This window comes from Peromyscus maniculatus, chromosome 8 (assembly GCF_049852395.1).
Source record: "Peromyscus maniculatus bairdii isolate BWxNUB_F1_BW_parent chromosome 8, HU_Pman_BW_mat_3.1, whole genome shotgun sequence".
In the NCBI taxonomy this organism is placed as follows: domain Eukaryota; kingdom Metazoa; phylum Chordata; class Mammalia; order Rodentia; family Cricetidae; genus Peromyscus; species Peromyscus maniculatus.
Genome location: NC_134859.1, coordinates 36,194,298 through 36,221,465, shown reverse-complemented (window position 1 = coordinate 36,221,465; position 27,168 = coordinate 36,194,298). Strand labels below are relative to the sequence as shown.

The 27,168-nt window shown below is 45.1% G+C and overlaps 1 protein-coding gene across 50 annotated transcripts in view; it reads right to left on the bottom strand.

The window, feature by feature from the left end:
- Positions 1-27,168, bottom strand: part of Cdkl3 (cyclin dependent kinase like 3) — an 87,725-nt gene that overhangs the window by 23,211 nt on the left and 37,346 nt on the right. For 12 of the 50 annotated variants that reach the window (XR_013053271.1, XR_006075354.2, XR_013053270.1 and 9 more), the window contains one exon: positions 26,382-26,676. The exons of 30 other annotated variants lie outside the window; for them this stretch is intronic. Coding sequence is in view for 13 of the 20 variants with exons in the window: in XM_076578335.1 (XP_076434450.1) it covers positions 26,614-26,676 (63 nt within the window). In the remaining 7 variants the exon portion in view is untranslated. Of the gene's footprint in view, positions 1-13,169; positions 13,646-26,381; positions 26,677-27,168 lie in introns of those variants that run through there. 8 more of the 50 variants (XR_013053275.1, XR_013053265.1, XR_013053274.1 and 5 more) reach the window with 1 other exon arrangement.

Genomic DNA, 27,168 nt, shown 5'->3' with positions numbered 1-27,168 from the left:
TCCAGGACAGGCACCAAAACTACACATAGAAACCCTGTCTTGAAAAACCAAACCAAACCAAACCAAATCAAAACAAAAACCTTGTCTGATGAAGCTAAAGTTGTTCCTAGAGGCAAATTCATGGCACAAATGTGTTTCTTATTAACAGAACTGAACAGCAGTTGTTAGTCAATGAAATCAGTCAGGTGTGATTGTGCATACCTTTGGTTTCAGTGCTTAGGAGGACAACAGTGTAAGGCCAACCTGGGCTACACACTGAATTTAAGGTCGGTCTAGGCTATAAAAGTAAGATGGGATGGGGGATATCAAAATAGAGCAGGAGAAAATAATAAAAGCAGAGCAGACATCAAGGTGTAGAAAATAAACACAATAGAGAAAATCGCTACTCAAAAAGTGATGAAGAACTTAGAAAACTCACAAATTACAATATTCTGGGCATTTGTTTGTTTTGTTCTTGAGACTGGGTTTCTCTGTGTAGCCTTGGCTGTCCTAGAACTCGATCTGTAGACCAGGCTGGCCTCAAACTCAGAGATCCACCAGCCTCTGCCTCCTGAGTGCTGGGATTAAAGATGCGAGCCACTGCCGCTGCCCAGCATATTATGAATAATTTTATGCTGATAATTTTTCTTTGTTTAATGTGTATGGGTGTTTTATTTGCATGTATGTATGTGTACCACATATGTACCCGGTGTCCATGGAGACCAGAAGACAGCATCAAATCCCCCGGAACTGTAATTAGGGATGGTTGTGAGCCATCATGTGGGTGCTGGGAATCAAACTGGAGTCCTCTAGAAGACCATGGAGTGCATGCACTTAACCACTGAGCCATTTATTTTAGATCACAGCACAGGACTACTAGTCTATGTCACATAGCTGTAGCCTCAGACCAGGCCAGTGTTGACACTGGCTTTCATCTTAGCTTGCGCTTCTCACACAAGGAGGCTCATCCTCTCCAATTCAGCTCATCCATGTGACCACACAATGTTCTGCTCTCTTCTCTACTTGATACTCCCCTGGATTCTCCAGCACACCAGCAGAGCTGTGCTAGCAGTGGGCTATTGACACCAAGTATTATATAGCATCACTGAATTCTAGAAGTTTGTGTAGGATTAGCACATAAACTTATGAGGGGAGGAGAGGGAAGGGGATGGTGGGGAGGAAAGGGGATGGTGGGGAGGGAAGGGGATGGTGGGGAGGGAAGGGGATGGTGGGGAGGGAAGGGGATGGTGGGGAGGGAAGGGGGTGGTGGGGAGGGAAGGGGATGGTGGAGAGAGGAGCAGAGAGAAAGAGATGGGGAAGAAAGAATGGAGAGACAAGGGGAGAAGAGGAAGGGAGTGAGCTTTCACCAAGAGAACTCCATTTAATTGATGGGTTTTTATCATGGAAATAAGAGATGTAACCAAAGTTACACAAAGTTTTCAGATAATTGTCTTTAAAAGATTTATTTTTACTTCTGATTATGTGTCTGTGTGTACACATGCAAATACAGGTGCCCTTGGAGGCCAGAGGAGCACAAGCCTCCAGGTGTGGGCGCTGGCAGTCTTGTCCTCTCAGGAGCACTGTGTGCTCTGAGTAGCTAAGCCGCCTCTCCTCTCTAGATCCCCAGGACTGAGTTATGTATTTGGTTTTTCAAGACAGGGTTTCTCTCTCTGTACAACAGCCCTGGCTGTCCTCTGTAGACCAGGATGGCCTCGAACTCACAGAGATCTGCCTGCCTCTGAGTGCTGAGATTAAAGGCTCTCAGCACCATTGCCCAGTAATTTTTTTCTTTTTTAAGAAAAGGACACTTCATTTAGTACTGGGAACTGAACCTAAGGACTCTCACATGTTAGCTAAGCACTCTACCACTGGGATATACTCCCAACCCTAAGGGATATTTTCAGTATCAGTTGAACTTTGCAGCTGGGTGTGGTAGCACATGCCACACTGTTAGCACTTGGGAGGCTGAGGCAGGAGGATCCCAAGTTCCAGGCCAACCTGGGATACATGGTGAGACCTTGTCTCAATAAATCTCATCAGTAATTTGGCTATTTTGTGTTGTGGACACAAACAACCCTCAAGTTGCAGTAACTCAAGACGAGAGAGATTCCTGTTTTCTCACGTCAGCTGGGAATCTGCTGCGGCTCTTCTGTGGGCTGAGGGCAACCATGGCTTTCGGCCCTGCGGTTTCTTTGTTCAGGATCCAAGCTGAAGGAGCAACCTCAGTCTAGGACTTGCTGTTCTCTGGTTCCACTATCGAAGATAAAGAGCAAGGAGTTGGCAAAAGACACCATGACCTTCACAGCTGCTGCTCAGATGAGGAACTTGTCACATCCATCCACCTCCCACTGGCCAAGCAAGTCACTGGGCCAAATCTCAGCCTGCTGGAACAAGGGTATTTCTTCTTCCAGAAGCATCTCTGTTAATCACATGATGGAAGGCGGGCATATGCAATCTTTTCGGGGGAAGGAGTGAATACTTGTGACTAGCCATACACAGTCCACTACTCAGCTAGCCTTGGTAAATCAGCACAACCTTGATGTGAAGCTGGTAAGATTGCTTGACAAAGAAAAGAAACTTTGGCTCCAGGCCCTCTGGTCAGCTAGATGTAGATGCTCTCACATGGGGCCAAATTCATACTGGCAATTTGTAAAAAGCATGGGAAAGCATTTTTAAAAAAGATGTAGGAATGATATCTAGAAACTTTGTGGGAAGCGGAGGGTCTCTATGTAGCCCTGGCTGGCCTAGAACTCATTATATAGACCAGAGATCTGCTTGCCTCTGCCTCCCAAGTGATAAGGTTAAAAGGATGCACCACCATGCCTGGCCTAAGAAACATTTTTTTTTTCGGGGGGAGGGGGGAGCTTTTCAAGAAGGGTTTCTCCGTGTAACAGTTCTGGCTGTCACGGAACTGTAGACAAGGCTGGCTTTGAACTCACAGAGATCCACCTGCCTCTGCCTCCCGAGTGCTGGGATTAAAGGAGTGTGACACCAGAGTCTGGATCTAAGAAACATTTTTAAGGCATTTATTTTTAGTTGATTACTTAGTGTGTGTGTGTGTGTGTGTGTGTGTGTGTGTGTGTGTGTGTGTGTGTGTGTGAACGCCACAGCACACAAGTGGAGATCGGAAGACAACCTGCAGGAGTCAGTTCTCTCCTTCCACCATGTGGGCTCTGGGGACTGAAGGCAAGCCATCTGGCTTAGTGGCACATAAAGTGCCTTTGCTCCCAGAGCGGCCCCACGGCCTGAGGGAGAGCTTTTTAGAATCTTTAGAGCAGACCAAGGCTTCCCTGGATTTTCTGAATCTTCTGTCAGTGTTGTTTTTCCAAGGAATCTGTTCCCATCTGGGGTCAAATTTATTGGCACAAAGTTTACTAGACACCTTTATGGTTTTTTTTTGTTTGTTTGTTTGTTTTGTTTTTCCAGACATGGCTTCTCTGTGTAGTTTTGGAGCCTGTCCTGGAACTTGCTCTGTAGACCAGGCTGGCCTCGAACTCAACAGAGATCCACCTGGCTCTGCTTCCCGGGTGCTGGGATTAAAAGCGTGTACCACCACCGCCTGGTGACCTTTATGTTTTTAACACCATGCTTCATGTACAGCATTTTGCCTGCATTGTGTCTGCACCACACGAGTGCCTGGTCACCTTCAAGTCCTCATGTCTGTGGAATCTGCAGTTACATCCCCTCATCCCACATACTGTTGAATCTCTCCTTTCTTTTCCCCCTTTTTCCTTTTCTTCTTTTAGTATTTTTTTATTTCATTTTTATGTATATGGATGCATTGCTTGCACGTATATCTGTGCACCACATGTGCGCCTCAGGCTCACAGAATTGAGAAGAGGGCGTTGGATTTCCTGGACCTGAACTTATGGAGAGCTGTGAACTGCCGTGTGGGAGCTGGGTATGGAACCTGGATCCTCTAGAAGAGCACCCAGTGTTCTTAAACAGTGAACCATTTTTTTGCACCCCCCACTTTCTTTTTTAAATGACATTTATTTATTTTGTATGTGTGTGGTTATGTGCTCAGACGTGTTCTAGGGATAACCCACCATGTGGGTCCCAGGGATTGAACTCAGATTGTCAGGATGGCCACAAGGGCCTTCACCCACTGAGCCATCTGGCTGGCCCTCTCCCTTCCACTTTATTTCATTAAATATTCATTCAATATTTAATTCCTTTAAAAGCAGTTGTGCAGTAGCAATCCTTATAAATGTACTAAGATTTGCTTTATGTTTCCATATATGATTGTCTCAGTTCAGGGTTTCTGTGGCTGTGATAAAACACTATGCCCAAAAGCAACCTAGGAGCAAAGTATTTATTTCGTTTCCACTTCCAGGCAACAGTCCATCACTGAGGGAAGTCAGGGTAGGAACCTGGAGACAGGAGCTGATACAGAGACCATGGAGAAGTGCTGCTTACTGCCTTACCACATCAACCACCAATCAAGTAAATGTCCCACAGGCCAATCAGGTGGGGGCATTCCTCAATTGAGGTTCCCTCTTCCAAAATGACTCTAGCTGCTATCAAGTTGGCATAAACTAGCCAGCACAATGGTCCATGTAGTAAAGGTTATATTTGCACTTTTTTTTTTTTTTTGGGAGCTGAGGACCGAACCCAGGGCCTTGTGTATATTTGCACTTTTAAAAGTGTAGTTCTTGGGGCTGGAGAGATGCCTCAGTGGTTAAGCACACTGGGATTAAAGGTGTGCGCCTGAGAAGTAGTTCGTTTTTTTTTTTGTTTTTTTTTTTTTTTTTTTTTTTTTTTTTTTTTGGTTTTTCGAGACAGGGTTTCTCCGCGTAGCTTTGCGCCTTTCCTGGAGCTCACTTGGTAGCCCAGGCTGGCCTCGAACTCACAGAGATCCGCCTGGCTCTGCCTCCCAAGTGCTGGGATTAAAGGCGTGCGCCACCACCGCCCGGCTTCACTGGCTGTTCTTGTAGAAGACTGTTCTTGTAGAAGACTGGGATTTCATTCCCAGAACCCACATTAGGTGGCTCACAATCACCTGTAAGTCCAGTTCCAAGGGATCTGATGCCCTCTTCCAGCCACTGTGGCACTTCCATGCAAATATACATGTACACAGACACAGAAAGTGCATGTAAATATACATGTACACAGACACAGAAAGTGCATGTAAATATACATGTACACAGACACAGAAAGTGCATATAAATAAAAATATGAAATATTTTTTAATGTGTATTTCAGCTATCTGGGGTGTCGTATTCTAGAAGCACCTGCTATTCAAGCTGGCTGGTTTGTTCAGATCACTTGGGTCTCCACTAACTTTCCTATCACTTGTTTGAAAGGGGGCTGAAGGGGGTGTGGCCTGTAATCCTAGCTACCTGGGAGGTTAAGGCAGGAGCATGAGTTCAAAGCCTGTCTAGGCATGAGTTCAAGGGCAGCCTTGGCACTTAATGATATTCTATTTCTTTCTTTTTTTTTTCTTTTTTGGTTTTTTGAGACAGGGTTTCTCTGTGTAGCTTTGCGCCTTTCCTGGAACTCACTCTGTAGCCCAGGCTGGCCTCGAACTCACAGAGATCCTCCTGGCTCTGCCTCCTGAGTGCTGGGATTAACCCGGCTGGAGATTCTATTTCAAAAGAAAAGGAACAAAAAGAGGTGGATTGTCACTGCTCGGTAGAGCACATCTCCAGCGTGTGTGAGGCCATGGCTTCAGTGGTCCAAACACTAAAGGATTGAAAGACATTATGTTTATGAACTCATCTACCAGCATCGCTCTGTGCATCTTAAGGCTCCCTTCGTAGCGCATTTGTATTTGAAATAGTTGCATGTTAAGAATGGATTATCATTGGCGAATCTCTATCGCTGCGCTCCTTGTCCAGGACTTGACTCAGTCAGATAAGACACTTCAGTTCTCCAATGACTGCTCTTAGCACGCTTTCCCCTTCCTTTCCCTTTATAATGCATCTTCACACCAAAGCATGTTTCTCGTAGTCTAACTACTAGTGAATCGTACTCTTTCAACCGGATAATTCTCAGTTTTGTTGATGATTTGAACCATTTATGTATTTAAAATTTTTGCATACTGTTTTGATCATATTCTTTTCCTTCCTGAACCATTTATATCTACTGTAACCATTTACAGGGTTGGAATGTCAGTTTCCACACACATTGCATTTATATTGAGCCAAAAACAACTGATAACCTGTATTCTGCCCTGCTACATTTCCCTAAACTGGACACCTCACACGAATAGTAAGTAGCTCTTGTAACTTTCTTTTCTTTCCTTTCTTTCTTTCTTTCTTTCTTTCTTTCTTTCTTTCTTTCTTTCTTTCTTTCTTTCTTTCTTTCTTTTTTTTTTTTGGTTTTCTGAGACAAGGTCTCTGCAGCCTCGCCTGCCCCCGGACTCACTATATAGACCAATCTGGCCTCGAACTCAGAGATCCACCTGCTTCTGCCTCCTGAGTGATGGGATTAAAAATGTGCACCACCAAACCTGGCTCTCTTTCACTTTTTTTTTTTTTGAGGTTATTCCATATTGTACCATGTACCAGTAAATTCCTTAAGATGCTATTATTACCATTAGTGTGTGTGTGTGTGTGTGTGTGTGTGTGTGTGTGTGTGTGTGTGAACACACGTGTGATGTGGAGGGGTGGTGCGTGTATCACAGTATGCATTGGGGGGCAGAAGACAATTATGGAGTTGATTCTCTCCCTCTGAGGATCACACTCAGCTCACCAGGCTTGGACAGCAAGCGCCTTGACCTGCAGAGCCATCTTGGGGCCTCTTTACTCTTTTTATGGGCAAATGTTACTCCCTTCCATGGGCATGACACAGTTTAGCTCATGTTTCTTTGTAGACGCATACTGTCACTTCTACTGGACACATACAGGAGTAGAACTCTGCAAGCAGTGGAGGACTGATGAGACTTTTTTCCAAAACACTCGAATCACTCTATAACCCATCTGCAGTGTGTATGAAGATTCCAGTTTCTCCAGATTCTGACCAGTGTTTGTCATTAACTGACCTTCTAACTCTGTCTAGCCTAAGGGATGGTAAAGTTGTACCCAATTTGAGGCTTGATGTGCGTTTCTCTGAGAACTAAAAATATTGAGCTTACTGAAGATACTGGCCCCCTGTACATCTTCCTCAGAGAAAGGTCTATTCAAGTCCTGTCTTAATGAGTGTGGGTTTCCATAACCCACATTCACACACCGAATCATTCAAGGTGTAGATTAACAACAGAACACGACTGAGCATGCTCTGAGGAAGGACCGTGTGAGTACACAGTGACAGTGAACACCTGCAAACCAGGAGAGGCCTTACCAGCCCCTCTCCAGGCTGATACTGATCATGGATCCCCAGCCTCCAGAATTATGAGAAAATAAACGTCCGTTAAGTGAGCAAAGGGATTTGCATGGGCTGAGCTGTAACCCACCGGTTCCCACTCTTGTCCGATGCGGACTGGTTTTGCAGACAGGGTTTTTGCTGAACTAATTAAGGCTAACTGAAGTTGTAAGGATAGGGACCTATCTGATACGGTGGGTGTCCTTTGCTCATTTTTAAAATCGGATAAATTGTCTGAGTTTGCTTTCTGAGCGGTGATAAACACTATAAGAAAAAACAAAAACAAACAAACAAAAACAAAAACCACCTTGGGAAAGAAAGAGTCAGTTTCAGCTAATCCTTTTTGAAAACAGTCAGAAGGGAAGTCAGAGCAGGAGCCCCAGGCAGGAACCTGGTGCAGGAGTCACGAAAGAAGGCAGCTTACTGGCTGGCTTAGGGGTGGTGCCACCCATTATGGGTTAGGTCTGCCCACCCCGTCAATCATCAGTCAAGACCAATGTGATCCAGGAAACTCCTCACTGAGGGTCCCTCTTCAAAATAAAAACCAACTAACACAGTACTTATGTTGAGTTGTAGATTTCTTCATATATTCTATGAAGATGCCAGTCTCTTATCAGGTATATGATTTGCAGAACGTGTTCTCATTTTGGAAGCTGTTTTCTGCCACTTTAGATGTTCTCCACAGCCCTCTCAATAGACTGTATTTTCTGTATTTCTGATGCTTTGACACGATGGAGTCTTCCTTATCCTCAGGGGACTATTGTCCAACTCCCGCCCCAGCATGAGACAATTCCTAGCAACAGTGCAGGCCTCACTTGAAACTGCCATTCAGGGCAAACAACTCCCCCAGAGCCTAGGCGCAGACACCTTTTCACCAGCCTCTTACACTCAGGGTGTTCTCTACCACTGTAGCCACACCCACCAGCCAGGAGACAATGCGAGAGCCGCTTCACCGCAAATCCACCGAAATGACTCAAACCAGCAATTCTGGCCAAGGTAATTGCACCCATCTGTATTCCCAGCACTCAGGAGGCTGACACAGGAGGCTCATGAGTTCAAGGCCAACCTGGGCTGTGTATCAAGTACCAAGTCAGCCATAGCAAGACTCTGTCTTAAGACAAACCACCATCCTAAAACATCTCACCCCATCTCTCCTGTTACTTCCCAAGACGCCATAGTAAACAGCCTGGCCTGGTTTCCCTTCGTACGCCAGGCCTCCTGGTCAGCCGTGGTGTTTCACCACACGCCCCCTGTGGCTGGCATATCCCCTTCATCCATCCAAGTATCTTCGAGGGCCAGCGCCACTCAGCTTCTGAGATCAGTCACATTCAGAGTGGCGTGGTCACAGATGAGTGCCCCCATATCCTGTGATTTGTGCTCATTTTAATATTCTAATTCTTGGCAGTTTATCTCTCCAGATAGACAGATGGACAGTTTCCCAGGCTACCTGACAGCAGCGTGCCTTCTGGAGATAAGGAATTCCAAGTCTCCAAAGCCCAAGACTACAGGTATGGGAGCACAAAGCCCTCTAAATTGGGGGTGTCAACCCCAATGTTGGGAGTGATGGTCAGTAGAACTACTTCTGGTTCCATGCCGAGACTCCCAGACTCAAGTATCCTGCCTGCTGGGGACCCAGCCCTCTAAAAGGTCTCTGACTTAATGCACAGCCCACAGAATAGTCCAGCATTCTTGTCATGTATTTGCTCTGATGTACAAAGGCTGGCCCAGCATTCCACAAGGCTGGATGCCTTAGGTGGGACTCCATGTGACAGCACCAGTGAACACCATGATCAAGAGCCCTCCCTACCTCCTTCACTGTGAAGAGGTCCAGTGCTGGGTTGTGTGGGAGTCCATATCCAGGGATTAATTATTCTACGAACCCCAGGTAAGAATCCACATGCAATCATGACACAGCTACACACAGGCTCTATACTGTCCCCATGAGGATGAAAGCCAAGTTCTCCCAGGACAGAGGAGGCTGACATGTAGGACTTGGTTGGTCTTCTCTGGGAAAGCATCAGAGTCTGTTGCTATGGTTTTCAGCACACAAGGCTTGCACTGCTGTGTGGTGGGGCTTCCTTGACGGCCTCGGTGGGTGGGTGCTACCTTCTGTGGCCTCATGTGGAACAGTGCTCTGTTTGGGCATCTGGCTTTACACAGTAAATGTATTCTAGCATGCCTACTCAACTCTTTATGCCTTCCTCCGCCGTTTATAAATGCCAATTCAGGCCTTTCCATTCCCCCGGGTGCTGAGATCTTTTCCCAAGCTTCTTAGAGTCACCTCAGTGGTAGATCTGCCTTATGACCTACATTCTGGGAAAATGTGTCAAAGTCAATGAATTGTCTTTATCTAGGGGTACATTCTCATCTCTGACTAAACACCCTAAAAAATGAATTCCAAGCGTTCTTGCTCCCCTGGCTCCTGCCACATGCAAGCTACTTAATTCTTCTGTTGTCTCTCTCTTTCCTCATCAGGCCCAGGATGGTTTCAATGGAGCTACATCACAATTCAACCTGACATCGCAGTATGAATCAGGGCAGCAACTGAAGCAGATCTGCAGCACCCAGCAAGGTGGAGGAGCTAGTTCTTACAAAGGAAAACTGTGCCACCTCCACAAGCCCACAGGAACCAAGGGCCGCTGCACCAGCGCCAGGATCCTTATGCACATCCACCAGATGTTCCCATTCTGTGTTCCTCCTTCTCCTCCTTTTTTTTTTTTTTTTTTTTTTTGTGGTAGAGTGGGACACAGTAGTTTCTCTGTATAACAGTCTTGGCTGCCCTGGAACTCAATTTATAAGCCAGGCCAGCCTGGATCTCTCAGAGATCCACCTGCCTCTGCCTCTCAGAGTGCTGGGATTAAAGGCGTGCACCACTACACTTGGCTTCCCATTCTGTTTCTGCATTCTGGGCTTTCCCTCCACTGGTGTGCTGGGCATTCAGAGCCCCTGAAGGCCTGCAACCATAACAATTACACATACCCCCCCTCCTGCACAGCTGAATCCGTCCTTCTGTTGAGACTTCCTAAGACACCACGGCCACTGGCTTTGACATCCAGCCTCAACTCCTTAAGGACTCTGAGTCTGGGAAGATGACTTGGCACTTAGGGACACCTGCTACTCTTTGCGGGGGACCTGAGTTCAGTTCCCAGCACCCACGCTGGGCAGCTCAAAACCACCTGTAACTCCAGATCCAGTCTTCTGGCTTCCGTGGACCCGTGCATGCATGCACCCACACAAATAAATAAATCTTCAAAAGAGCTTTCAGTCTCTGTTCCTGTGCTAGGGTCAGCACAGCCCAGTGAGCCGTCAGCTCTATCCCTGTAGTGGTCTTCCTTTCTCTTCCGTCTCTCTCAGGCCCTCCTCATCGCATCCGACAGAGAATTCCTCACAGAACACCCTGCAGGTCATCAACGATGAAATTCTTGGTTGTGAGCTCCAGTTTGTGCCAGGATCTATTTATGGTGCATGCGACAAATCAAAATGTTGTCCTTTCTGACTAACCCAAGGTGTGCCAGCTAGTCTCAGATCCTAGCTTAACATTTTTTTTTTCTTGGCATCACTGTGTTGGCCCACATAGTCTGAGGAATAGATTGAAAGAGAGAATTAGGAATTCGGGAGATTTGCCAGGGGAAATACCTGTAAGAAAACTGGGAAGGGCGCCATGGTGCTGGGTAGAGGCACCACACTACAGAACACGTTTGGCTGAGAGAGGGAAACGTGGAGGGGCAGAGACCTGGACTGCAGGGCAATTTTAAGGAAGATTGGTGATGCTGAGGGGAAGCTTCCAGTCAAGATTCTGCAGTACTGCCACAAACAGGCCTGCCGGAGCTTCCCTTTATTTCCACAGAGTTCTCCCTTTGTGAGTGCTCTGTCTCCACAATTCAAGCTACCTCAGCCTCTCCAAGCTTCTATCCATACTTCACCTCAGCAAACTCCTGAGGCTTTCTTTGGGTCCCTGCTGTGGTTCAGCAGCTGCCTCTAGGTAGAAGCCCTTTGTGAGCGTAAGGCTCACCTCTGCTCCTGAGGCTGGCCTCGGCTGACTCTCCACTCAGATACTCCTCAGGCCAATCTGTTACCAGGCCAGACGAAGTATCAGACAGTTACTCCCTCATGGCAGAAACAAAGCTCCTTAGTGTTCTTGGGAAAATATGTGTTTTCTTCATTTAGGAATATTTTTATCTTGTTTTCTTCGTTTGGTTTTAGTTTACTGTTTTTGTTTGTTTGGTTTTTTTTTTTTTCCTGCTTTTTCTGAGACAGGGTTTCTCTGTGGAGTTTTGGAGCCTGTCCTGGAACTCACTCTGTAGACCAGGCTGGCCTCGAACTCACAGAGATCCTCCTGGCTCTGCCTCCTGAGTGCTGGGATTAAAGGCGTGCGCCACCACCGCCCAGCCTGATGTGAATTTTTTTAAGTGCATTAGTAAAACCATTTTTTCCCCCCAGAGCTGAGAACTGAACCCAGGGCCTTGTGCTTGCTAGGCAAGTGCTCTACCACTGAGCTAAATATCCAACCCTTAAACCACTTTTTATAGTTATTAATTTCTATCTTAATCCTAGTGTGGCCAGATGACATATTCTCAGCATTTCAAGACTTTGGTGAAGTTTGCTAAATTGTCAGTTTGGAAAACTCCCCACATTCAGTTAAAACTGATACTGTTCGAATCTTGTGTGCAGTGCTCTGTTGTGTCGGTAGGGGCTTGTTCACCTGCTATTTCTGCCTTGTATGTTGTTACTGATTCTTGTGTGCCTGTTTTATACGTATCCGGGAGAAGCGTGCTGACTGTTATTACTGCAGATTGATCCATCATCTCCTTCCAGTTCTATTTCTGCGTTTTGTGTTCTGAAACCGCGCTAGTCACTGAACACTAACTTAGGATGTAAATAGATATATTCTTCTGACGGTGCCTTCTCTGTGATGACAACACATCCTTGGTGTCTCACTCTTGCCCTGAGATCTACTTGGTCTACATCAGATACTAGATTTCCTCCACCTTTCATTTCTAACATGCCAGTGTCTTTTATGTAAAGATTTTCAGAAGTAGCATAGGGGTGGATAGTTTTTATCTATCCTGATAATTTACAATCCTGGCATTTACTTGGAGTATTTGATCCATTTCATATGGTTACTAATATAGTTGTGCTTATTCCTGTTGCCTTTTGTCTGGGTTTAGTAAAAATATGCTCACTCTGAAAGCTTAGAGCACATTAGCTGTTTTTACCCGTTCCTCATGGTCTTCCTATGGTCAAGCACTGTAATTCTGCTTTTATTTTTATATTCTTGCAGTGCTGGATCCAGGGGCTCATGCACATCGGACAGATGTTCTACCACTCAGCTGTACTCCCACATCACACATTTTTTAAACCCTCAAAACCCTGTTATTCATACATAATCTTTACCCACACTTTCCCCTTTGTTCCTTATTCTTCCCCAAATTTCCTATTCCCATTTGGGACTATTTTTCTTTCATCTAAAGAATTCCCGTAAAGGGAATGGCAAGATGGCTCAGCAGGCAAAGGAGTTTGCCACCAAGCCTTACAGCATGTGTTTGATCCACAGAATCCGCTGTGTGGAAGGAGACAGCCAACTCCTGCAGCTGGCCCTCTGCGTTCAAAGGAGTGCACGCACGGATACACACACGCGCGCGCGCACACACACACACACACACACACACGCACGCACGCGCGCACACACACAAATGTAAAATTAGCGGGGTGGAGAGGTGGCTCAGTGGTTAAGGGCACTTGCTGCTCTTGTAAAAGTCCCCAGAACCCGCACTGGGAAACTCTCAGCTACCTAACTCCAGCTCCAGAGGACCTGATGCCTTCTTCTGGCCTTCATGGGCACCCCCAGCATGTGGCAGATATTCACACAGACATACACAAACACATAGTTTTTTAAAATTTTAAGTAAAGTAACAAACATTAACAAAAGTGAAAAAAATTAAGAGAATTTCCTTAAGCTTTTGCCTTAAGGCTAGACTGCTGGTAATACGTTGTCTCTGTTTTTGTCCGTGTAGACAAAAACTGTCGTCTCCCCCATCTCTGAAGCACCCCTCTCTGGATGTAGATCCTCAGCTGGCAGCTCTTCTCTCCCACTTTGTGCCTGTTTGTCAGGCGCGCACCTTGGCAGGAATCATGTTCTACTGTTGGTTCTCTTGCTTTTTAGACTTCATCTGAGGCTGTATACTTGCTTGCTGAAGTCTCCCATAGTGTTCACCTGGTGCATTTTCTGTATAGTCTCTCTTTTGGGGTCACAGGGTGTCTGTAATACAGACTGCTCGTCCGTCAGTTGGGAGTGGTTTAGGGCATCAGCTCTTTAATCTGATTTCACTCTGGTCCTTGTGAAGTTCTTCTTACATTTCCGCTAGGACATGGTTGTGAAAGGGAAACGGAGGGATGTTATCTCTCTGAGAAGCCTCAACCTCAGTTGTCTCTTGTTTCAAAATCAATATACTCCCGAGAACTGGGGAGTGTGGGGTGTCATACAGTGCCTCTGAAATAATCCCCTCAAACTATCATTCACCATCAGCTTTTTGTCTGGGTTCTGATCTGAGGCAGGGCCTCACATATCCCACATTGGTCACAAACATGCTGTACAGCATTGAGGACGACCTTGAACTTAATGCCGCTTCTGCCTCCCAAGTGCTGAGGGTACAGCACGGGCCACTATGGCCAGCTTACCTTTCAACAGCAGCTTATTAGTACTGTTTTAAGCCACCAAAGTCCTCGCAGGAGCACAGGTCTCCTGTCCTGTGGTAAGATTCAACTTTCTTTTTTCTCTTTTAAATATTACTTTTTATTTTATATACATTGATGTTTTGCCTGCAAGTATGTATGCCAGAATCAGATCCCCTGGAACTAGAGTTACAGACAGCTGTGAGCTGTCATGTGGGTGCTGGGAATTGAACCTGGGTCCTCTTGAGAAGCAGCCAGTGCTCTTAACCACTGAGCCATCACTCCAGCCCCAAGATTCTACTTTCATTAATGTCCTTTTTTGTTTCCTGGTTTTCATTATTATTTATTTCTTGACACATTTAGAAAATATATTTAAACTTTCCTATGTATGGGTTATTTTTCATTTCTGGATAAACAATTGTCCTACAAGTCCATTATAGCAAAGTTAAACACTGCATTACTCAAATCCATATCCACATTTTTGTTTGGTTTGTTGTTTCATTTTGATGTTTGCTCTGGCAGAGGCAGAGGTAGATCTCTGTGTTTGAGGTCAGCCTGGGCTACATAATGAGTTCCAGGACAGCCAGAGCTATATAAAGAGACCCTCAAACCAAACAAACAAAAAGGAATTTCATGTTTTGATAACAGACTTCAAAACTTCTCCTTGGGCTCACTAAATTTGTCTTTTACATATTCTGAAAATAAGCTGATAGATACAAGACCTTTTTGGGTGGTGTTGGACATGCAACCAGGGGCCTGATGCATGCTGGGTACATGCTCTGCCACCGAGCTACAGCTGCAGAAGGTTGGTACAAACATTTTTAGCATTTAATCATAATAGTGCCCATCTTATGTATACTCAGTTTTTTTTTTATAATTTTCATGCTTATTTATTCAGTGTGTGTGTGTGTGTGTGTGTGTGTGTGTGTGTGTGTGTGTGTGTTGTGTGTTGTGTGGAGTCAGGGGACAGCTGGCAGCAGTCTGTTCTCTTTCCACCATTGGTTCATACTCAGTTAGCAAGCTTGGTAGCAAGCGCCCTTACCTACTGAATCCAGAAGGGTGTCTCTTTCTGGCCTCAAATTTTTTTCTGATATTAACATAGTTACAAAAACACTACTTTTATCAGTATTTGCCTTGTGTCTTTTAACAAAGTTTTCTCTCTATTTCTTCCTTTTGTTTTATTTGTTTTTTCGAGACAGGATTTCTCTGGGTAGCCCTGGCTACTCTGAAATTCACTCTGTAGACCAGGCTAGACTCAAATTCAGAGCGCTGCCTCCCGAGTGCTGGGATTAAAGGTGTGTACCACCACCGCCTGGCTGTTTTCTCTATTTTTGTGTCCTAATAATTTATGAATTGCGGCAGTAGCTATCTATTAATACCTTACATTTTATATTTACACCTTAGCTAGTTGCAAAATTTTTTCTTCTCTCTCTCCTCTCTCTCTCTCTCTCTCTCTCTCTCTCTCTGTCTTTGTGTGTGTACATGCGTGTGCACACATGTATGCCCCGGTATGTATGTGGAGGTCAGCAGACAACTATGGGAATCCATTCTCTCCTCTCACCATGTGGCTCCCAGGCATCAAACTCAGGTTGTCAGGCTTGGCAGCTGAGACATCTCACCAGCCCTAGATACTTTTTTAAAATCACTGACATACTGAACTAATTATGCTGCTGTTTTGGTTTTCTGTATCATTTCTTTGTCATTTTATCCTTTCTTTGGGAAATGCTGATGGTTAGTATGCTGTCAATCTGACTTGATAGAGTGATGTTTGGAAGGCTGAGAAAGCAGAGCTGGGGTGAAGTTCTTTCTAGAGATATTGGAGTGCAGGATGGTGACGTGAGAAGTCTGACCATGAACACGGGGGATCTCCAACGGGCAGGCGTCAGATGGAGCAAACATGGGCAGGAGCGGGGAGCTGGTAAGTGCATGTTCCACCCTTCCAGAGTGAACGTGGTTTTGTCATTACTGTCTCCTATGGACATTAGATTCTTCAGCCTCTAAGTACAGACTTGCACCAGAGGCTCCTCGGGACTTTGGGGCCTCAGACTAGGGCTACATCATGTCTCGTGTGCTGAGGCTTCCAGCTTCCTGGACTGAGCACTACCAGTTTTCCCTGGCTTTCCAATGTGCAGATGACCACTGTGCAACTGGTCAGCCTCTGATGATGTAAGTCAACCCTCCTTTTGTAATCATATTCGATTAGTCTATTGTTCTGCTTCTCTGGAGATCTCTAATACAAAAACTAAGCATAATAATGTAATGTTTATCTCACATAGACAAATTTTAAAAGTAGGCAATTCAAGGCTGGTTTGGTTGAGGACAAACATAAATTAAGAGGTAACTCATGTCAAAAAACAGGATGTGAATCAGTTAAAAAAACAATTTTAAGAAAGTGAGAATCTAGAGGAAAAAGAGATGACTATATATATATATATATATATATATATATATATATATATATATATATATATGCGCTCAATTGTGGAACACTTTATAATTTGGGAGAGCCAAAATGTGACAGCAAGAATAAATTAAGTAGGCCTTGTGCCTAAATGACTTTCAGACATACAGAGACTGAAAAGTATCAAGTTGATGCCAAGTTCCAGGCTAGGGAGAACCATGGGACTGAGACATGAGTCAGCTCCCATGGGAAGGGAAGGGCAGGACCCACAGTGGACCATGAGCTAGTCAAGCAGTTTGGAAACAAAAAATATGGTCACCACTCATAACCATTCCCCTGACTGGATGAGTAACAAATGATCACCTCTCTGGTTGACCCAAGGGAGCATGCAGAGGGCGTGTAGACTCCTCACAGGTGCAGCCCCTGATACAAGCGATCGACCACAAACAACCAACCTTAAAAAAGATCACCTAAGTCTCCACCCAATTCCGACCACACAACAGAATACCACTAGGCAGGTCCATAGCTGGACCCCTCCTGGACCCCTCCTGGACCCCTCCCCCATTCTCGTTCTCAGGAGTCAGTCTCCTTTTCCTTAATAACTCTATGTCGCCTCTGCTCACTTCTTGTTCATGTTTCTTGTTATTCTTGGGTATAAGACAAAACAAAAACCAAAGAAAAACAGAAGCTGGGGGCAGCTTTGGTGACTGCTGATTGTCCAGATCCAAGTTCCCCGGGTTAGGCTGACCAAGAGCTAAGACAGGTCCCTTCACACTCAAGGAATCCACGTCAGTTCCACTTTGAAAACAAGACAAACTAGACAGAAATCCTGGTTTGTGGATGACTCCATCCTGTTTGGCACTGTGGGGACCTCAAGATGATGAAGTGGCCATGTGAGCAAGCATTCAGCCAGAGCTGGAGCTTCCAAGAGCCAGACGTCAGCGTGAGAACTCCAGGGTTCTGCTCTCGGTACCTGGGAAGTGGCGACTGAGGTGAGCTCCCAGGAACATGGGAAGAACAAGGAACTGAAGACCCATGCTCCAGAACACGCTGACAGGCAGACAGGTGGGAAGATAAAATTAGCAGAAGAGCAGAAAAGCACTGGAGGTGAGAAGAGAGTGCTGACATGTGACAAGAAAGATGAGGATGCTTCCACAAAGGGAAGATGATTCATGGTGTCAAAGGTGACACAAAGGTCGGGGGACCACGTGAAGAAAGCCACCGAACTGAATGATTTAGGAGGTAACTGGAGCCCAAAGTGAGGTTTCATGGCGGGCTAAACAGGAGCCAGACCCCTTAGTTAGCGGGCCAAATCTTACTCTTTGAGGTCTTAGTGCAGCAGGGCATGCCCTGTCCTCTCCACTACACCCTCTGTTTCTCTTTAAAAGGAAGTGGGTACCACACAGCAATACCCACTGAGCCACCAGCTGTCACCCTTTCTGCTGTGAGAACTGTGGGCAAAGAACGGCAGCCAGGACTTCTGCCCTTATCCTACGAACGCCTACCCCACAGCTTTCAAAAGCCAAGCACCCGATTACCTATTCAGCTGCACTGCCACAGCGTGCTCGCAGGAAGGAGTTGGTGGTCAGGCGCTCCAGTGGGAGCAATCCTGTCAGCAGGGCCAGCCTGCTGAGAGACCGTGTGACCCATCACCAGCCCACACTTCTTCCAGGGCCACAGAAGCAGCACAGTGATTTTGCATTTGAAGTATGAAATTCTCCTCAAAAAAGAATTTTCCTTTAAAAGCCTTAACCTCTGTAAAGCCTGGAGACGCCTAAATTAAGTGGCAATCCACTAACCATAGCACTGTTTCTAATACCCCCTTAAGAACTCCATGAGCGGGGCGGTGGCATACACCTTTAACCCAGTGCTCTGGAGGCACAGGCAGGTGGATTCTGTGAGTTCCAGGCCACTTTAGTCTACAAAGTGAGGTCCAGGCCAGCCAGGGTGAGACCCTGTAAAACAAGCAAATAAGATAACAGCAATGAACTCCATGAATGCACAAAAATTCTGGAGGAAAAACAAAGCAGAACAATGTAAACTCAAAAAAAGAAAAACTATGATCCGTGATCTTGACGGAAACTAACTACAGCACTAACATCTCCCCTGTGGTAGGAGGCACAACACTGAAGAGCCATGGTGTCTTCACACTAACTTTCTTCCCAAGAACACTAGGAGACGTGCATGTGCATCTTTGGATTGTTGTATTATTTATGCATATGCATATGTTGTATTATTTATGCATATTATTTATGCATACTTGTGTACCCCTTGCATGCCTGGTGCTGGCAGAGGACAGGAGAGAGTGTTGGATTCCCTGAAACTGGAGTTACAGATGGTTGTGAGCTACCATGTGGGTTCTGGGAATTGAACTCAGGACCTCTGGAAGAACAACCAGTGCTCTTAACATCTGAGCCACCTCTCTAGCTCTGTCTTTTTAAACTCTAAATTCATATGGTTATGGTAGCTCAGACCTGTGCTCTCAAACAGAGGGGAAAGTGAGGTAGGAGACTGTGAGTTAGAGGCCAGCCTGGGCTACACAGGGAGCTTGAAGTCCGTCTAGATTACACAAGTAGACTCTGAAAACAAAATTAACCAGTCAACCAACCAATCAAACAACCCCCCTCTGAATAGTGTTTCTTCTTCTATTTAATGAAACATTGTATGCACACTGAGCAGACAATGGGTATGTTATCACTTGTGCCAGCTTCATGTCCAAAGCAAATGAAACTACTCAGACAACATGCCACAGAGCAGAGGGCACTTCTGGACTGAATTTATTCCTAAAGTAAAGAACTCAGGATGTACTCTGACACTTAGACATCAGAACATAACCAAAATAAAACAAAGACCACAGTTCCATCTTCTCAAAGGAAATTCTGCAGGCCCTACAAATAACTGACTTTGATTGGTGCAAACCTACTGTACCTTATGTCATCAAGCATATCTCAAGCATCCTCACAAGAGCTCCAGGAAATAGGGCTCAACTGTTAAGAGCACTGGCTGTTTTTCCATAGGACCCAGGTTCAGTTCTCAGCACTCACATGGCAGCTCACAACTGCCTGTAACTCAGGTCCCAGGGCATCTGAGGCCCTTTCTGGCTTCTGCATGAGCCAGCACATGGTGCACATATTTACATGCAGATGAAACACTCATATATAATAAAAAACCAACAACATAATATCTCTAGGAAAAAATCTATTCTTTTTATATTAATTTACTCTGTGTGTGTGTGTGTGTGTGTGTGTGTGTGTGTGTGTGTATTGTTGTGTTGCTTCAGATTTTCCAGTTGGAAAAGGGCACAATAGTTTATTTATACACACACACACACACACATACACACACACACACACACACACACACACACACACACACACACACAATCCCTCAGTGAAGAAGTAGTAAAGGGGGCTGGAGAGATGGCTCAGCAGTTAAAAGCACTGGCTGCTCTTCCTGAGGATCTGGGGTTCAGTTCACAGCACCCACATGGTAGCTGATGACTCCAGTTCTAGGGGATCAGATGCCTTCTTCTAGCTTTGTGAGCACTGGGCACACACATGGTACACAAACATACATGCAGGCCAAACATCTACACACACATAAAATGTAAAGAAATGGTAAAGGTGTTGAGCACTGGGTATTCATCTTTTCACTGTCATTCTGATGCTCATCTGGACTCTGATAGTTACACTCTTTATGGCTTTTAATAAAAATGGAGTATTTGTTCAATAAGAATTTTCAATGAAAGGATCTGCAGAATTGTATAGGTATAGTTTCAATGAATGTTCTGATCTTGCTAGATGGTCTCTTTGCAGATGAGAGACAGGTGAAAGGAAATGATTTTCCAAACTGGACAACAATCCAAGGGACTATTGATGGCAACATGATTCCATAATAAAACTTGTTTTTCTTGAGGCATCAGATGCTTTTAACGTGGTAATAACACATTTCAACGTAATAATTAGTAACCACGAAGAAATTCCCAAAAGGAGCCACCCAAGTGTAAACACGGCCTGAACCACATGTACGTTATTCTAGGGCTTGGTTTGATTAGAAATCCTACACCTGAGGAAACCAATCCCAAAGCTTGCCTTTTATTACATCCTCATCTAGAGGATTTTGAGCAAAAAGCACTGATGCATCTCCACAGCCCCATTCAGCCCAACAGGGACCAGGAGTCCTGAAAAGTCTAGACCTGGGGCTCCCTCTGGAGGAGACTATCTTCGGGGAGGGGAGCCTCTGCAGTCCACATGCAGTCCACTGTAAGGACCTACCATATATTCTGAGCTGCAGAAAATGAAGTTAATACTACCACACGGCATCCAAGCTCAGTAGCATGAGCTTGTAGTCCAAGCTACACAAGAAAGTGAAGGATCGCTCGAGTCCAGGAATTCAGGACCAATCTGTGCTACACAGTGAGACACTGTCCATGCAAACCACAGAAAGACACTGTGGCACGCTACTTTTGCTTTCTCAAGACTTAGTATGTGTGGTGCTTACACTGGTTCACCACAAATCAAGCGTTATTGAATGCCAATGTCTTCTAAGCACTACTCAAAGCATGGGGACTACAACAGTGAATTAAACAGCAATCCATGCCTTCCCGAAGCAAGATTTCAGTGGTAAGATAAACAACATGAACAGCTTATCAGACTGAAAAGGCTATATAAAAAATCAAACAGGAAATGGGAGTGGGGATGGAGCTGGAAGCCACAGGGTGTCTCATACCTAAAGTACAGATGGGTGAGGAGACCCTGCGGTCACACCATCGGGGAGGGGTTTGAAGCAGAGAAACCCACAGGCACAAAGGCACTGGACAGCTGCTGCCTTTCTGGGTTAGGGTAGACTGGAGGAAAGCAGCAAACAGGACCAAAAGCAACAGAGGTTGACAGTCACCTCACCTCTGTGGGTTTACTCTAAGTAAAGGAAGTTTTGACAAAGCAACACATTTGACGAGGTTTTTTAGGAACATTCTGGCCATGCACTGGGATGAAACTCAAGGTTGAACAAGGATAAAAGCATGAAGACCTCTTAGGGGATTTCTACCAAGCCTGGACAAGAGATGTCATGAAAAACAATAGAGAACTAGGTGGTTAGACCCTGGAAATACTTCAAAAAAAAAAAAAAAAAAGACCTGAAAGGATGGAGGTAGGTAGGAGGAGAGGAGGAGATTCTACTCCATAGCTTTTCTCCTGAGCAACAAAAAGAATGGAGTTGATGTCAACTGAGATATGGAGATCACTGATAGAATGAGGAACGTGATCAGAGACCTCTGCCTCTTACATGTTTCAATGGCACTGTCAGATGGCTGAAAATCTGAACATGGGAGTCTGGGGACCATCTAGGCTAGAGAGAAATAAATTTGTTCTTTTGTGATCTAAGCCTATTTTTTTTTCTTTTGTTTTGCTTTTCAAGACAGGGTTTCTCTGTGTCCTGGCTGTCCTGGAACTCACTATGTAGACCAGGCTGGCCTTGAACTTACAATGATCTGCTTGCCTCTGCCTCCCAAGTGTTAGGATCAAAGGTGTGCACCACCACCACCACCACCATCACCGCCGCCGCCGCCGCCGCCGCCGCCGCCACCACCACCGCTCTCAAACTAACACATTTTTAAGAACAGTGATAAGCTAGTTGGCCCCCGGAGAGGTTGCCCAAGTAAGAAATTAAAACTACAGGCATACATGAGAGTCTGTCTCACAAACAAAACAAAATAAAAACAATGACAACAACAATACACACACACATACACACACAGAGAGAAGAAATGAAAACTAATCTACAGCAACTTTCTAAAATCCTAAAATAAAAACTAATGTACTGGACAAGCTTAAGCATAGCCTGAAGAGCTTGTTGACTGGTTTTCTCATCAGCATGGCCTGAGTGTCACCCGTCACGGATGCACACTCCTGGTTATCTGACCTCAGAATTCCTTTTTCAGAAAAGAAGAGCTGCTGTGGACCTGTCTCCACGGTCAGTTAATTAACTTTCCTACCTTTGCAGGAAAAGAAAGCTGGGTAGTCAGGAGACTGGTAACAGAGACAATTTTCTTTCTGTGCTTTGCCTTCCAATAAACCAAAGAGTGCTTTCTTGAAATCACACAGCACAGCATTAATGTGTTTATGTTTTATGTGTAGTCTGTTTTTAAAAATTAATTTTATTCTCGAAATTTTTAAAGATTTTCTCATTTTTAATCATCTTGAACCACAATTCCTGTGTCACCTAAGATTTTCTGATTATTTCCCTGTACAGTTCTGTGACTGTTTTAGTAACATGGCCCAATTTCCATTTAGGGCCCTTTGATTTGCACTTCCGACAGTGTGGTTCTGAATTTGGGCAGATTGCCTTCTCTTTATGGTCCTACACACTGGTGCAGTGTGCTCCTATGTCTGTGCACTGATGCAGTGTGCTCCAGTGTGCTCCTATGTCCAGTGCACTAATGTAGTATATGCTCCTATGTCCAGTGCACTAATGTAGTATATGCTCCTATGTCCAGTGCACTGATGTAGTGTGCTCCTATGTCTGTGAATTGATGCAGTGTGCTCCTATGTCTGTGCACTGATGCAGTGTGCTCCTATGTCTGTGCACTGATGCAGTGTGCTCCTATGTCCAGTGCACTGATGCAGTGTGTTCCTATGTCCAGTGCACTGATGTAGTGTGCTCCTATGTCTGTGAATTGATGCAGTGTGCTCCTATGTCTGTGCACTGATGCAGTGTGCTCCTATGTCTGTGCACTGATGCAGTGTGCTCCTATGTCCAGTGCACTGATGCAGTGTGTTCCTATGTCTGTGCACTGATGTAGTGTGCTCCTATGTCCAGTGCACTGATGCAGTGTGCTCCTATGTCCAGTGCACTGATGCAGTGTGCTCCTATGTCTGTGCACTGATGCAGTGTGTTCCTATGTCTGTGCACTGATGTAGTGTGCTCCTATGTCCAGTGCACTGATGCAGTGTGCTCCTATGTCCAGAGCACTGATGCAGTGCTCCTATGTCCCTGCACTGATGCAGTGTGCTCCTATGTGCAGTGTACTCATGCAGTGTGCTCCTATGTCCGGTGCACTGATGTAGTGTGCTCCTATGTCCCTGCACTGACTCAGGGTGCTCATATATCCGTGCACTGATGTAGGCCAGAATGGGGGTGAGATCTCCTGGAACTGTAGTTACAGACAGTTGTGAGCCACTGTGTGGGTGCTGGGAACTAAACGGAGATCTTTTGCGAGAACAACAAATGCTCTTAATCACTGGGCTATCTTCCAGACCTCAAAACGCTTTTGGGGGGGGTGAGGGTGTGTGTGTGTGTGTGTGTGTGTGTGTGTGTGTTATTGTGGGTGGCTGGAGAGACAGCCATGGATGCTGGGAACCAAACTCATGTTTTTGGTTGTGAGCCTCACCTTTAACGGCTGAGCCATCTCTCCAGTCTACGAAGTGTTTTTTTTTTTTTTTTTTTTTAGATAGGGCCTCATGTGTGCCACATGGACCCAGGGTTTCATGCATGCTTACTCAGTCAACTACATGAAATCTCCAGCCCAAATCAAAACTTTCCTAAGATTCCCCAAACCATACAGGCTATTCCCATTATTCTTGGTTGCACACTAGAACTTAATGGTAAGCCCCTATTGTGCTAAAGACATCACACACTTTTGTCCCAGGCCACAGAAAAACCAAGGTGGTACTTTCCAAGGAAGTTTCCTCCCAGCTGGCTAGTTATCATAGTACTGAACAGCATTGCGTAGGCTGCTGAGGGAAAAGCCATCAGCGTCTCACCTAGCTATGGGCCTAGTGCACTACAGTACCGACTGCCATGGCAGGAGATGCTAACGAGTCCACCAGCGGCATGCTGCTATGGGCATCGACAGCTGCTTTCTGATTGCACATCAGGCCTGCAAAGGAGGAGATGCATACCTGGTACTGTACATCCGGCTAAGAATCCACAACTGCGGAGAGCCCATAGACCCCAGGGTTTAGTCTCCTAAATGGACATTGTGTCAAACCACTCTCTAAATTTGTGTCTCTATACCCAGAGATTGGTGTGGCTCTCACGTCACAGAAACTCACAGCTGGTCAGAGTTCAGAAAATAAGTGGTAGTGGAGCGCTCATCTACACAGGGACCATCTATGTCACTCAGCCTCTCACAGAGCCCAGAGAGCATCATGGGAGAAGGGGTAGAAGACTCCAGAAGTCAGAGGTCAGGGAGGACTGGAGTGAAACGCTATCTTTCAGACATGTCAGAATCCCTCTCTCAAGACCGCCACGGCAGCTGTGGACGCCTGCCCAGGATCAAGCCAGTCACTCTAGCATGAGGGCGAGGCGGCTCACAAGCCCTTAGCCTAACTGTGTGGCTTTGGATGACCGATGGCTTCCGGGGAAAGGGGAAAGTTTTCTTTAGGGTGTGGTTCCTGGGAGGTTGCTCACCCTCCAGTGGATGACCCCACACCCAGGAATATATAGGCAGCACAAATTGAACCCGATAGGTAATTAAAAGTAAAAATAAGTATATGACATGAAATTGGGAGTGGGATAGGAAGGTAGGGATGGACCTGGGAGGAGTTAGGGACAAGATTAGGAAGTGAATATGATCAAAATACATGAAATTCAAGGAAATACAAGGAATTAATAAAATATATTAAAAAGAATTTCTTGGTGGGCAGTGGTGGTATATGCCTGATCCCAGCACTTGAGAAGCAGAGGCAGGTGGGTCTCTGTGAGTTCGAGGCCAGCCTGGTTTACAGAGAGAGTTTGAGGCCAACTAGGGTTACACAGAGAAACCTTGTCTGGAAAAATCTAAATAAATAAAGATTTTCCTAAATTAAAAACAGCACAATGTTATACTAAATAAATTCTTGCTGGGTGTGGTGGCATGTGCCTTTAATCTCAACATTCAGGAGGCATCGGCAAGTAGATCTCTGAGTTTGAGGCCAGCCTGGTCTACAGAGTGAGTTCCAGGACAATCAGGGCTACACAGAGAAACTCTCAAAAAACAAACAAAAAATGTGTTTTCTTTTCTTTTTCATATTTATTAGTAACTAGAAAACTAGATTAGAAGCTTGGTTAAACACCAAGTAAGACAATTTTATAATTTTTACAGGGTGAAAAAAAATCTAGAATTTTGGTAGTACTTTGGTTTAAATATATCCTTCAAAAGTCCATGTGTGGACCATGGCTATACTCTGAGAATTCAGTAGACTAAGGCAGGAGGAGTACTCCAAGTCTGAGGCTAGTCTGGGTTACAAATAGAGTACTAGGTCAGCTGAAGCTGTATCTAATAAGAAACTGTCTGAACAAAACAACAAGAGGTCATATTCTAGCTCAGAGGTAGAGAGCTTGCCCTGCACCTGTGCATCCTGAATTCACTTCTCAGCATCCTCAGAGGAAAACAGAGTTAATGTGTGATAAACACAATGCCCAAGCTAATACATCAATGGCCTCAGGCAGCGGGGCCTTCAGAAGGTAATTCAGAATGGATGAGGCCATGAAGTGGCACCTCCATGTATTAGTGGCTTGCTCTGCCTCTCCACATGGTGACCTCCGCCATTCTTGGTTGTAACAAGGTCCTCCCAGAAGCTGAAAGATGCCAGTGGACTTCTAGCCTCCAGAACTATGAGCTAAATAATTTCTATTTTTTATGTTCCACCCAGTTTGTATTATTCAGCAACAGAAAACAGCCCAGGAGAGAAGGTAAGCCTTTCCCAGGTTGTGCACAGTTTCTTTAGGGAAAATTTTCCAGCTAAATGGAAGGCATCAGCCTAGGGGACTGGGGGAACGCAGGCAATGATTCGTTTCCAGGAATTTAACACTGGAACAGCATCTCACTGTTAAATGTTACATAACATATTATAAATGCTCACTGCTGACCAACAGGATGTCTTTCATCATGTGATGGAAATGAACAGTTACTTAGACAACAGACAAGAAGGTTCACGGAGCATCCACTTGAAGGGGCCAGTGCTTTCCAGGAGGCTGAAAGCAGTGTGAGCAGGGCACATCATGTGACCACCCACTCAGTAATCATGGCAAGGAAGGAAGCAGGTAGAGGTAAGGTGACTTTATAATTCCAAATCGCAGCATTAAAATAACACAGTTTTTAGAGGAAAGAGAAAAATGGTTAAAATTCTGCTAACAAAACCAAAAAAGCAGACGATGCTGATGCAGACAGAATGAAGGGCTATCTTAACAGCAGCCTATGTTACCTTCTATGTGTGTAAATAACAAAGAAAGAGTTGTCAAGCTTGGATTTTTAAGATTACTTAAAAGACAAAACACTATCGGGAAAAAAAAAATCTGTTCCTCTTCAAATTCTTCCCCTCACAATCGCCATCTCCACCCTAAAATTAAAAACCAAGCCAGTAAGAACCAGGGATAAGAAATGTGAATATCTGTTGTCAAAGCCATGTCTGTACTAATGTTACACTACAGGCGATCTACTGAATGGTAAGAGCTACTCAGGTTTTAAGTCCCATCCTTTCAATCAAACTACGGGACAGGACTCAGTGTCCGGCCAGCATGTTCAGTGTGGAACCCAACACCCGCTCATGCTTAGGAATCTTTGGCTCCTAGAAATTGGGACTCTGTCTCACATATTTACATTGGGACTTTCTGTATCATATATTTACAATGGGACTCTGTATTACATATTTACATTGGGACTCTCTGTGTTATACATTTACATTGGGACTCTATTATATATTTATATTGGGACTCTATATTACATATTTATATTAGGACTCTGTATTACATATTTACTTACAGTGGGACTCTATCATATTTACAGTGGGACTCTGTGTTACATATTTACATTGGGACTCTCTGTACTACAT